The sequence below is a fragment of the Poromitra crassiceps genome (assembly GCF_964638095.1).
Source record: "Poromitra crassiceps genome assembly, chromosome: 1".
NCBI classification, from domain to species: Eukaryota; Metazoa; Chordata; class Actinopteri; order Beryciformes; family Melamphaidae; genus Poromitra; species Poromitra crassiceps.
This window is the reverse complement of record NC_139623.1, coordinates 87,364,038-87,376,813: the sequence shown is the minus strand read 5'-3', so window position 1 is coordinate 87,376,813 and position 12,776 is coordinate 87,364,038. Positions and strand designations below refer to the sequence as shown.

At 42.1% G+C, this 12,776-nt stretch overlaps 1 protein-coding gene across 1 annotated transcript in view; it reads left to right on the top strand.

Moving 5' to 3' along the window:
* dlg2 (discs, large homolog 2) overlaps positions 1-12,776 on the top strand; it is a gene marked incomplete at both ends in the record, with an annotated part of 222,832 nt that overhangs the window by 163,430 nt on the left and 46,626 nt on the right. The window contains one exon of the mRNA XM_083645376.1: positions 3,344-3,403. Coding sequence (XP_083501502.1) covers positions 3,344-3,403 — 60 coding nt within the window. The remainder of the gene's footprint in view (positions 1-3,343; positions 3,404-12,776) is intronic.

Genomic DNA, 12,776 nt, shown 5'->3' with positions numbered 1-12,776 from the left:
TAGTTTGACTGTAGTGCCATGCTCATTAGTGAAAAGCCTCGTCTGTTTGGCAGCTGGCATTGCCTCTGAAGCAAGGATGTAATGGAGGGCCCCACCTGAACTCTGTTTACCCACCTTTTTAGGCTGGTGTAAATATTTATAATGTGAATTCATCGTGTACATTAGAAACTAGTATTAAACTGAGTTATTTGAGGATAAGACTAGACTATGTTATGTAAGGGATAATGTATATTGAGGCGGTGATTACGGGGGAAATAATGACCGACAGGTGGATTGAGCCCGACGCGTCGTTACTGATGAAGTAACGAATTACTTCATCAGTAACGTAACGTACTTACAATTATTGCGGTTTAAACAGGCTCGTTACTCGTTACTCCACGATTCTGTGCGGGACCTACAGCAGCGAGGGTAGAGAGGAAAATGCGAGTCTGACGGCGGTCTGATGAGGAAGTAGGCTAATCGTGCGGCACTTCTATACTTTCTAATGTTACTGGACCAAATTCTGATAGTGAAACGGGTCATTTTGCGCGAGCTGTGTTGTGTACGGTAACGGTGTTCACTTCACACCGCTCGGCGAGTCAGCAGCATGGAGCCCTCTCCTCCTCGCTTCTCTCAGGCTGTCTGTCACCAGTGTCCTGCTGCACCCAGGCAAGCACAGCACTCGTCTCTCGCTTACAGATTCCCCTCGCGTTGGAGGGTGTTCACGGTGTGTTTCACGTTGTTTGGTCATGAAATGGGGAAAAAATGCCTGCAAGTCTGCTGCTGATGAACTGCTATTAAAGGCAGCCGCGACGAGCGGCTGCTTTGGGGCTCTGCTCTGTCCCTATCTGCAGGCAGTGCTGGGCTCTGCTGCTCACTGTCACTCCGCTTTTACAAACGGTAACCACAGTGTTTATGTTGTTCAGCCAGGATATTATAGACTACTGATACAGTTGTTAATTATACAGTGCCAAAAGTGTACTGGCTACTTTTTGAAGGCAATAATAAATATGCCTCAATGTTGTCTTGTCCCACACTGTGCTACAGCAACCCCAAAATAATGTGTGTGCATTAATAAGAGAATTGAGAGTTAAAAAAAAAGTAACTCAAAAGTTACTTTCCTAGTAACTAAGTTACCTGGACAGTAACGAGTAACTTAAAGTAACTGAGTTACTTTTCAGAGCAGTAACTAGTAACTGTAACTAAGTTACTAATTAAAAGTAACTTGCCCAACACTGCTCAATATACATTATCCCGCTTAGAACACGGCCTACAACTAAATCATTCAATAATCTGACAAAAATAATTATTCAAATATATTTTTTAATAGTGTTTTCAACGACAAAGCGGTTTCATTCGTAATTGGCACACAAGACACCACAGCTGCAACTGGTTGGCCTAATTAGTAGTGGCTTGCTGACAAAAGGCTCTTATCAACTGATTAATCCAGGTGTGGGAGAGCAGCGGTCGGTTGTCGAGAAATAATGACCGGTGAATATTGTTGATTGACCAATCAGAATCGAGTATTCAAGAGAGCCGTGTTCTAAATGAGGATATGGCATTTTAAGGGGGAAAATATGCATTTTTTTACCATAAGTGCCTATAAGTGATGATCACCAGTTGGATGAGTCCAATTCATCAGGTTCATCATTAGGTTGCTTATCTTTTTAGGTGCCTCTACATCACTTCTCTGAAGTATAGCTCTATAGAAATGGATCGTACTGCATTGAAATTGCAATTACTGTTACAACACATGCTTTGCCAGAGTGCTAAAATGTACTATGATACATTTCGTGAGATGGTTAATGTCATTTCATGATGAACCATCTTGTTGCTCAAGACAAGTGTGCTATGAAGTAATCCATAAAGGGTAACACTTTACTTGAGGGTGCATATGACGACTGACAGTGACATGACACTGTCATAACCATGACATGACACCTGTCATGTAGATGAAAGAAGCATTATGAATGTTTATGACTGTTGTAAATTGTGTCGTTGTTAATGCTATGTTGACATTGTTTGCGATGTCTTCGTTATGACAACTTGAAATTAATCACCACAACATAACCTGTCAGTGTCTTCATTATGACAACTTGACATAACCAAGACAACATAACCTCAACCTAGTCTAAACATGACATAGCAGGCATTAAGAAGTCATTAAGTGCAATTACACATTTAGTTGAGTTTATAACGGTGTCATGGAGACACTCCCACATAGTAAATTTTAATTAATCGCCAACTATTTTTTTATAACCGATTCATCGTTTCTAGACTAATTTTTAAGATTTTTGTTTACTAAAATTCTTTCATTCCAGCTTCTTAAATGTGAATATTTTCTGGTTCCTTTAGTCTTCTATGACAGTAAATTGATGATCTTTGGGTTGTGGACTGTTCTTCAGGACAAAACAAGACATCAACAAGACAAGACATGTCAACTTGGGCTTTGGGGAAAAAGTGATTGACATTTTCACCATTTTGAGACATTTTATAGACCAAACAACTAATCGATTTGTGGAGAAAATAATTAACAGATTATTTGATAATTGAAAATAATCATTAGTTGCAGGCCTAATGAGTGTCACTGTTATTTAAAGAAATTATCCCAGAAATCCTTAGGCTTACATTCCTCTATCAGCCAGAGCCAGCCGGCAGGGATGTACGTAGATGCTGGGACGAATATGTTTTGATGTTTGAACAGGGTGCAAACACACAGCAGCAGAGAGAGAGAACAGAGGAGAGGAGAGAGAGCAATGGGGTGTTGTCACTGTGCTGCAGTATGCTCTGGGCAGTCCAAGTGGTGACATCACCAGTCTAGTCACACACACACACACACACACACACACACACACACACACACACACACACACACACACACACACACACACACACACACACACACACACACACACAGTCACAAACACACACAGTATGCATAAATTACTCCTTTGCTAACTCCCATACTGTACTGCACGCTCCAGTTAACAAACGTGAATCAGACATGCCCACATTCAGCCTTCACTGAATGCTTAGCCAACGATAGAAAATTGCACTGTGCCTGAGCCAGATTAGCATCGCTTTTCCATGCAGGCATAATATACTCTGATTTAATATGTTTGGCGACAATGTTGTTGAAGAACCTCTGTAAATCCCTGACATGGCCAATGCACTTGAGTGTTTTTCTGTTTTCATTTTCCTTTCTCCTCAATGTACCGTTTTGTTTTGTGTAGCATGCCTCCAAGTGTCACTGTCTGAGCAGATTCCAGCATCTCAATTCAATTCAGCATCTCTGATGATTTTATGCGACAAAGTCAATAGTGATGTTATGGAAAGTTAACTTGTTCCATCTACCTCCACTTAGAAATCCCTCGCTAGATGACGGGGAGGGTCACAGGTTTGATTCCCAGCACTTCCAGTTGAGGTGAGATATCTTGTGTGGTCAGACACAGACTTGTACTCTCTTGCACGTTCGTCATCCCATGTCACACAGTTTTTTTTATCACAAGACATCATTTGAATTAGACATCATAAGACCATGCCTTTTGTTTTGTACGCTTTTACAACCATTACTGTAATGATGTATGTATCTATACTGAACAAAAATATAAACGCAACACTTTTGTTCTTGCGCCTATTTTTCATGAGTTAAAATAAAAAATCTGCACACAACAGGCTTATTTCTTTCAAATTCACTTCTTAACACAGATGTTTAAATCCATGTTAGAGAGCACTTCTCACTTCTTAACACAGATGTAAACACATTTGTGAACAACATTAAAATAAATAAGCCTTTTGTGTGCATAGAAACTCACGTGAACTCACATTTCATTTGGTTCTGCGAGACTGTCTGGCCCCAAGGGTGTTAAGCAGAAGCTGCAAAGCGGAAGAGCCAATCAGCGACTGCGCTGTGATTGACAGTGCAAGTTGGCCAATCAGGAACGCCACTAGCACTGCACTAACAAAACAATAATGGCCGCCTCCCTGCCTGTCCGTCTCGAGTAATGTCAATGTTCGTCTAGTTTAAACAGCCATAAAGTGCAGTTATTGCAGAAATAGACTCAATAACAACAATTAAACAACTACAGGAGTATCGCCGCAACCGCGGAGTTTCTCGGCGGAAAACATGTTTTTGCCATTCTCCCGAGTGGATTTGGGTTTGACTGGAGCCGACACTGATTGGCCGAAGGAGTTGTCTGTCAAGGCAACTACGCCTGTCCATGCTCCCGCCCAGTGGCTCAGTATTGTATAGGATTTTATTCACAATGTACTAATAGAACGAATGGTTTACTTTGATCTATATTGTATTTTGACAAAAAAAATCATCCACCCTCCTCCCCCTTCGATTTTCATAACATGGTTCAGTCCTGCCTCAAGTCTGCCCCCAAACCACGCAGAACTGCGTAGTGAGTGAGATCATGGCATGGCATCATTGTCATTGACATTAAGGTATTTTAGATAAGCACTCCCTCCCCCGCCCGAGTATTTCTAAATAGTTTGATGCGGTTTCCCGGCCGCGTGTAACGTTTGCGCTATATGGAATCACAATCATAATGATTAGAACAGCTGTTTAGATAATCACATTTCTACAAAACCATGGAGTGCTATACCTTATTCTGTTCATAAGAAGGAGGGCTTTCCACTTTACAAGTAAGCAGAAATATATGAAAGCCTGAGAACGAAAAATAAGTAGTAATTCAATTACGGTAGTTACAAACCAGTTTGCAATCTCTTTGGATCTGACACATGACATCTCCGTTCTCCATCTACTCTCCAAAACGTTCCTGTGCTCTATAAGAGTAATAAACATTATGGATATGAATGAATTTGATTGTGATATTAAAGATAATGTATATTAAATCGAACATGATGCTGTGATATTGTCCAAATCTCCAAGAAGCTTTTTATTTTTTCCTGTAATGGCTATACTATACTAGTCCTACATAATAATTTCCTACTCAGTGGACTTACAGGGTCTGAGAGTTTATAGTGATACTCTTGTCTTGTCCTAACCATAGAACTGTCCTAGTGAATGTTATTCAACTTTTGTATATCCTACTGGAAATTAAGCTGTTAGTCCATAGTGAAATAGGCTGTTACTTCACAAAAATTTCTGAGTGTTTACATTTCGCTCCTCTTCTAGCCAATATTTAATGAATGCAGGGATTTTATTTTTTTTGCAAGCCATTCATACTAAATCAGTTGTCCCTGGCCTACAACAGTCCATAATAACAGACTCCTGTTGGACTCCAGATGTGTATCAATATTCTTTCTAAGTCATTAGTTTACTGATAGTATTTCTTTGTTCACTCTGGGGTATTCAGAGCAAAGAGGGAGAGAGAAACAGAGAGCATGATGATTCAACAGGGCAAGGAGAGCTGGTATGGATGATATGGAGGTGAGTGAGAAAGTGCAAATAATGACATTACAATAGTCTAATCTGAATATTAATTTAAAATGAGATATTCCTCCAAATCGGGCTTCAAATGGCCAAAATTTTCCACCGCCACCCTATGGACAGCGGCATCGTTGGGCCCGATATGGTATCCTTTCATGGGGCCCAAAATCCCTGGCCGCGCCCCTGCTCCCACCCCTGCTAAGGACTGGGTGAAGAGTTGGGGCCAGACCGTCACGCAGAACCAAATGAAATGTGAGTTCACATGACGGGCTGGTTTACCAGGCTACATAGAAAAGGTCTTAGAGCTTTTATTACAACTCATGAAAATGGGAGCAAAAAGAAAAGTGTTTTGCGTTTATATTTTTGTTCAGTATATAAATATATTTCTGTTTACCTTTCTCCTTAAATGTCGCCTTTCTAACGCACTTCATATCATCTACAGCATTAAGCAATGGTTGCTTTGATAAAGATTTAGAATCCATGCTGATAATGTCCAAAGTAGATTATGCTTGTTCACATATTTATTGGCCAGGATGAAATAGTTTCACGTTTTGTTTAGTGTAGTTAGAAATAGATCTTGCCTATAAGAAAAACTAAAAAGAATACATTTCTTTGTGCTTGTTATGAAATTAGAGGCAAATGCTTTTACCCTCTCACTCCCTGCGTTACAGTATTGTCTTTTCCTCTCTATCTGTCATCGCTCATGACTGTCACACTCACTTTCTCTTTCACTTGGTTCTGTTCTCTTTCTACCATGGGGTAGGACAGTAAAAAAAAACAGTATATCAGGGTACACATTCTTGTCCCCTATATGTACATTGGCTATAGACCTTTTGCGCACTTTCATTTGTACCCCAACGGCCCCCGGGCTATGGGAGTGAAATGACCTGTACTACAATCTATGGCCCTGCTACTGTATAACTCCTTAATGCCACCCATGGAAGACAAGTATTTCGACATAGAAATATTTCCTAAATATTGCATTGATTAATTAACACATTCACTGCCAGCCTTTTTTTTTTACTGTAGGTAGCTTTTGCCAGAGGGTTTTTTTTGAGGATTCTGGCTCATTTTACAAGAGCCAAGGATAATTTTCTGCTTGGAGTTTGTCAACACAAAGTTCACAAAAGTACTAATAGAATGTGTGCTTTCTCTGTCTAAAAGAGTTAGTTTGTAGAGTTAGTAGTTATGTAGATATTAGCCGTTGAGTACAGCATGGTTTCAGCGTCTGAGACAAAAAGCTGAGATAATCGCAGTTTTGTGAAATTCAATATCAAACAGTCACTTTAACCATTTATTTTTGGCATCAGTGAGACATCAGACATAAACAATATAGTTCTACAGTAATTTCCTCCATAGCAGCACCCGCACCCCCTCTCCTTACAACTCCTCCCTCCGTGGGCGTGTCTGGTGGATTTCAGCAGCGTTTGTCAGTCACAAGCCAGTCTCTCCTGCCTGTCTGAGCAGTGAGCAGCAGCCTCCGTCTCTGGCGGCCCCTCGTCGGCGAGCGTGGATGTGGCTTAATCCGTTCTTGGATTTTCGGTTGAGAGCTTTGACGAAGCCTTGTGTGACTCTAGGCTTTATGCTGCGCGCTTCAAAGTGTGCTTTCCACCCAGTCCACCTTTGGAACCCCCCACCGCCGTGCGCCCGTGTGAAAGGTTTTCGCCTACAGTATGAGAATGAGGCTCGTTCGCTTCTGGGTCCTCGGTTGAGCTCAGCTGGAATGCGTGCGTTTCTGGCCAAACAACACTCAATAGTCTGAGCACCGTCGCCACTCAGTGGGTCGGCGGAATGGATTGCACACGCCCGGCGGCTCTAACAGTATAATAGAAGATGCAAAAGGGCCAGATCAACGATCCACCGTCAAAAAAAAAAAAACGATTTTTTTGACGTATCAATACGTCGCTGGCAGTCAACGGTTGGATTCTGCTTGACGTATCAATACGTCGTTGGCAATGAACGTGTTAACATGACTGGTGATTACAGCGGGACTTTAGGCAGTGCCTCTTGTTTGTTATGACATGTTTTTTGCTGTCCCTTCTTCCTCTCATACCTGGTTCTCTCTGTCTCTCAACACACCTCTCTCATCGCTCTCCATCCCTCCGTCCATCCCACTCATTTCTCCCCCGTGCACTAACCTCTCTGCTCTTGTCTCTCACCCCCCTTGTAGGCCTCCCGAACCCGTTTACAGCACTGTGAACAAACTTTGTGACAAAGCCCCCTCCCCCCGACACTATTCCCCAGTGGACTCTGCCCCCCTCCAAACTTATCACTTAAGCCTGTTCCCTGACTCGGACGTCACCAGGTACTTTCCACTGCCACCATCACCCCCTCACCCTCACCATATACATGCAGGGTTCCTACGCAGGAAGAGTTTTAAAAATTATGTGGTTCAGGTCCGATACACACATCAGTCTAAGCTTTATGTTGTTGTAGACCCACTTTGATTCCACAGATTTGACATGAAGAATAATGTTCAGATAGAGGGATAAATGGCCTGCATTTATATAGCGCTTTTATCCAAAGCGCTTTACAATCAGTAGGTACATTCACCCATTCATACACCGATGGCGGCAGGCTGCCATGAACCACCGACCTCTTTTATCCAAAGCAATTAGTGGATGACCCGCTCTACCTCCTGAGCTACAGCCGCTACAGCCGCTGGGATGCTCTTATTATGTTAGCATGCATTGTATCAAATACCCACCAAAATCAAATCCAGTCAAGAACATAGGGTCTCTCTGGAAAAATATGGAATTTTAACATGGAAAGTGTGTACTGTAGGGACCCTGACAATCATCTCACATTATTAGTCGCTGTGAAGAACAGTTACAGTATGTATACAGTGATATGGGGGGCGGCTGTAGCTCAGGAGGTAGAGCGGGTCGTCCTCTAATCACTTTGGATAAAAGAGGTCCGTGGTTCGATTCCCGCCTCCTCCAGTCTGCATGTCGAAGTGTCCTTGGGCAAGATACTGAACCCCAAATTGCTCCCGATGGTGTGCCAGCACCCTGCGTGGTAGCCTGCCACCATCGGTGTATGAATGGGTGAATGTACCTACTGATTGTAGGCGCTTTTATCCAAAGCGCTTTATAAATGCAGGCCATTTACCATTTACCAAATGACCTAGTTAACAGGGGCAAGATGTCTATCTGCCTAAAATCATATTGAACATCAAACAAAATCTTCAAAACAAACTGGAAAAATTATGGGAATTTTTAATTGAAAATGTGTAGGAACCCTGTTCATGACACAGCATGATACCGTACAGTCCCTCACTCGCTTTGCTCGCTCACTAAATTCCCCACCCCCCACTCCAACCACAAAACTCCCACTTTCCACCCTCCATTCCACCCACAAAACTCGCAGTATGGCTTCCTCTCTTCCCTCCGCTACCCTCACTCCCTGCACAGCTCTGATTAGCAGCAGCCTCCTTAGCCCTTATCTGTGGCTGGCACATTGCGGCTTTCATCGAAGTTGGGCTTACACTACACGGAGCGGGTCACTCGCTCCTGTCGCAAAAAGGAACCTACCGATATGTTAGAAGAATAAGGTGGGGCGCGTGAGATTTGGAAAGTCGCCGAAGCAAATATAGCAATATTCCATTTAACGTCTAGGAGTATTTTAGTTTTCAAATTTGTTTATCGAAAAGAAGGTAATGCACATGAAGGAAACTAGAATTCTAAGAAAACATCAAAATTCTGAGTTTAAAGTCAGAATTCTGAGATTAAAGTCAGAATTTAGAATTCTGATATCAGTGATGATGTCACCAGTGATATCACTCGAGCAATTACAATCTTACTACTAGGGCATAAGGCGGCGTTCCACCTCTGGGGTCCCTAGATTTTTGTGAAGTCAATGTGGCATGTGGGGTCACAAGCAGGGTGGGAATTCCACGCGTTGCCCCTCCCACTGGCCATGATGCCCTGAGATCCCTAAGGCCACCTTGGCAGTGCCCTGCTACGATCCTGCTACTGTCAATTGCTTTAAAACCATCAGTGGTCTCAGTTTAATGTAGCCTGCCCTATGCAAAGGATGTGTAATTGGCTCATTTTAACACACATTAATAGAGCAATGGCCTTTGTGGCCTGGCATGTGGCCTTGTGCCCTAAAAAAATAAAATAAAATAGCAACGCCGAAGGCCAAATGACCTTGCCCCTAAAATGGCAAAATTCCCACCCTGGTCACAAGCAAAAAAGGTTGTGAACCCTTGTCATAGTTGGTCATAAACATGACATGTGACCTTGTTTGTTGTAGTAATGCTTTTACTAACTCTATCATTTCAGCCCTGACCTCTGCTGTAAACACTTAGTTACCAATGCCTAAAACTAAGCATACAGCACCCCTCTCTGTTTATGTGTACTCACATTTAGTATGTGGAGAAAAAACAGTATTGACTTAGAATAAAGTAGCCTAATGCTTAATGTGATGTAGTTCAGAGGTTGTAGCTCGATAGCCAGGGTTGGACCCAACTGTTAGTGTCCGTGGTTTCAGCGCTGTTACTTTCACAGCTCCGTTCTTTCATTGCTTCATTGTAGTCTCAAGCGAAATTATAAAAATTAGTTATAAGCGCATCATTTCCAATGACTGACCCAATATAGGGTGAATCACATTTCGGAGACCGCCAGGCACCCCGAGGTGCACTAAAGAGTCATCAGATGAGGAGCCTGTATCGACAGCTCCGAGATTGCTTACTGAGTCATTCAGTGGCCCGTTCTGCTCGAAATGAACGCCACTGTTAAATTAGATCAGCGACCACCTAGCGGTTATAGCAGTTTAATTAATCTAAGTATATCACTACGCTTCTTCACTAATATTTTATTTAATCAAGACTAGGATTTGGTGACTATTTGAGTACTTTTGGTACGTAACACAATGCAAAAGAGCTCATGTTGTGGTTTGATCTCACTCTTATCTCTCATAAAATGTTAAACATATCAGTTATATTGCATACATACTGTGTATTTACATATGTTATGCAGCCGTGGAATATTTTACGTGCGAAGTTGCTCTTACCACTTTCCAGCAAATACAAACTTGTTGCTGAAAGATTTCTACTTTGGAAAATCCTCATAACTTGTTGTCTACAGGGGTGTAGTGGTAAATACAGAGGTGGGTAAACTATCATTACTGACCAACTGAGTGATGATGATGATCTATACAGGCAGAGGCGTATGCTGTATGCTCAAGCCAACATGTTGAGGAAGAAGTTCTACTTTTGTTCTAATGATGTCAAGATAAACTTGTTCAGAGCTTACTGCACTCCTCTGTATACTGCCCCCTTGTGGGTAAAATATAAGCAGACAAGCATTAAAAAGCTGCAGGTTGCTTATAATGATTGTATGAGGGTTCTACTTAGAAAACCCAGATGGTCGAGTGCCAGTCAATTGTTTTGTGAAGTAGGAGTGTGCACTTTTCATGCTCTTCTGAGAAATCTGACGTTTAAGTTTATTTGTCGTTTGAATGTATCTCATAATTTGATTATCATGCTGCTGACTCAACCCAGTTTCAGTAGTGTGAAATACCAATCGTGCATTTGGAAACACTGGTATAGTGCCTTACTTTAGTGTTCTGATTGTTTTATTTTTTTGTGTTTTAAATGTAGTGTTTTTTTTCTTTTTTTCGCTTGTGTGTCTTCATATTGGACCTTATGTGTCTGTCAATAAAGAGTTGATTGATTGATATCCAAGGTGAGTAGTTTACCCACCTTATTTCCCCTCATTGATTAATACAGTTGATCAGAAAATAGGTGAGTAAACTCTTTACCTCGTTTCAAAGAGGTGGGTTAGCTATGTTTACTTGCATTTACCCTCCACTACACCCCTGGTTGTCTAACATATTTGAACATGTTTTTGCCACAAAAGTGGTACATTATTTAACACAGGAGCATGTTGTGAAGTGTGTAGTTAGATGGTGCAGAAGTAATCCAGCTAAAATAATGTCTATAGACTTGAGAGTCTGTCAGTTGCATCTGAACCATAAAGATCTGTTTGTTACCGTTTTATTGGAACTAGGCTTGCTCGCTGCACGGGCTCGCTAGCTTGGCCACTGTGCACCCTCGCCCACCCTGCAGCTCGCCCGCTATGCGGGCTCGCATACGCAGCTCGGCCGCTGCACAGCCTCACCCGCAGCTCAGCCGCTGCGTGGCCTCGCCTGCTCTATTGGCAAGCGCACCATTTGCCAACTTTGCATTACTGATGACATCACAATTCCTCTTATGACATCACTGATGATGTTACAATGCCTGTGACATGACATCATCAGTGATGTCACCCACTATGACATCATCAGTGCCTATGACATCATCAGTGATGTCATAATAGACATTGTGACATCAGTGGGACAACGATTTAAACAAACAAACAAAACAGACAGACAAACAGAGCCCACTTGCTCCCTTTTACTGTATACTAGCAAGCTTGCGCCCTACGCACGCTTGATTCCTAGGCTCGCTGCGCGGGCGAGCGGCCGCTGCACGGCCTCGCCTGCTCTATGACATCACTGATGACATCATCACGGATGACATCACTGATGACATCATCACTGAACGTATAGCCTCAGCCAGGAAGGATCACATCACTGATGACATCATCACTGATGTCATGACATCATCCTAATTACCTAATTAAAAAATCTTTCTCCATCAGGTCACCCGCACGGGTGCTCTTTACACCCCCTGAAAATTTCAGCCCGATCGCACGTAAAACGGCGTAGCCGGCACGCACACACACACACACACACACACACACACACACACACACACACACACACACACACACACACACACACACACACACGGACACTTCTCTAATTATAATAAGATATGATGATAGTGGCACTCTGCACTTAGAAATGAACACAGTTGATAACAGTGTTGCTTTTCAAAAGCTATTAATTTATTGTAGCTTATTAGTCATATAAAATATAATATCAAGTGAATGAGCTCCCTGATCAATCATGTATGCACTGCAGCGCGCTGATTCAATTTCCCATTTACACCATAATGTGCACGTCGGCGTACTTACAAACATGACAGCAGTATTCCAGTCACAAAGTGTTTATGCTCCAGTGATTTTATCCACAGACATAGTGCAGAGTATCTTGCACAAATGAGGAAAACAATTCTCTCCATTTTACGCCTCTTGTGTTGTGCCCTTTGCATGATTGCTTTCTTGAGCTGCCCCACATCAGCAAAAATCATTTCCTATAGGCATGGCTGGAATCTGTGCATCTCTATTTATTTTTTTGTTTTATTTAGCCTTTATTTAACCGGGTTTGTCCCATTGAGATCAGTGATCTCTTTTACCAGGGAGACCTGGCCAAGAATAGCAGCAACACAAAGTTTCAACATAAAACACATAGATTTGAAAAACATTAAAATATTAAAAATGATCAGATA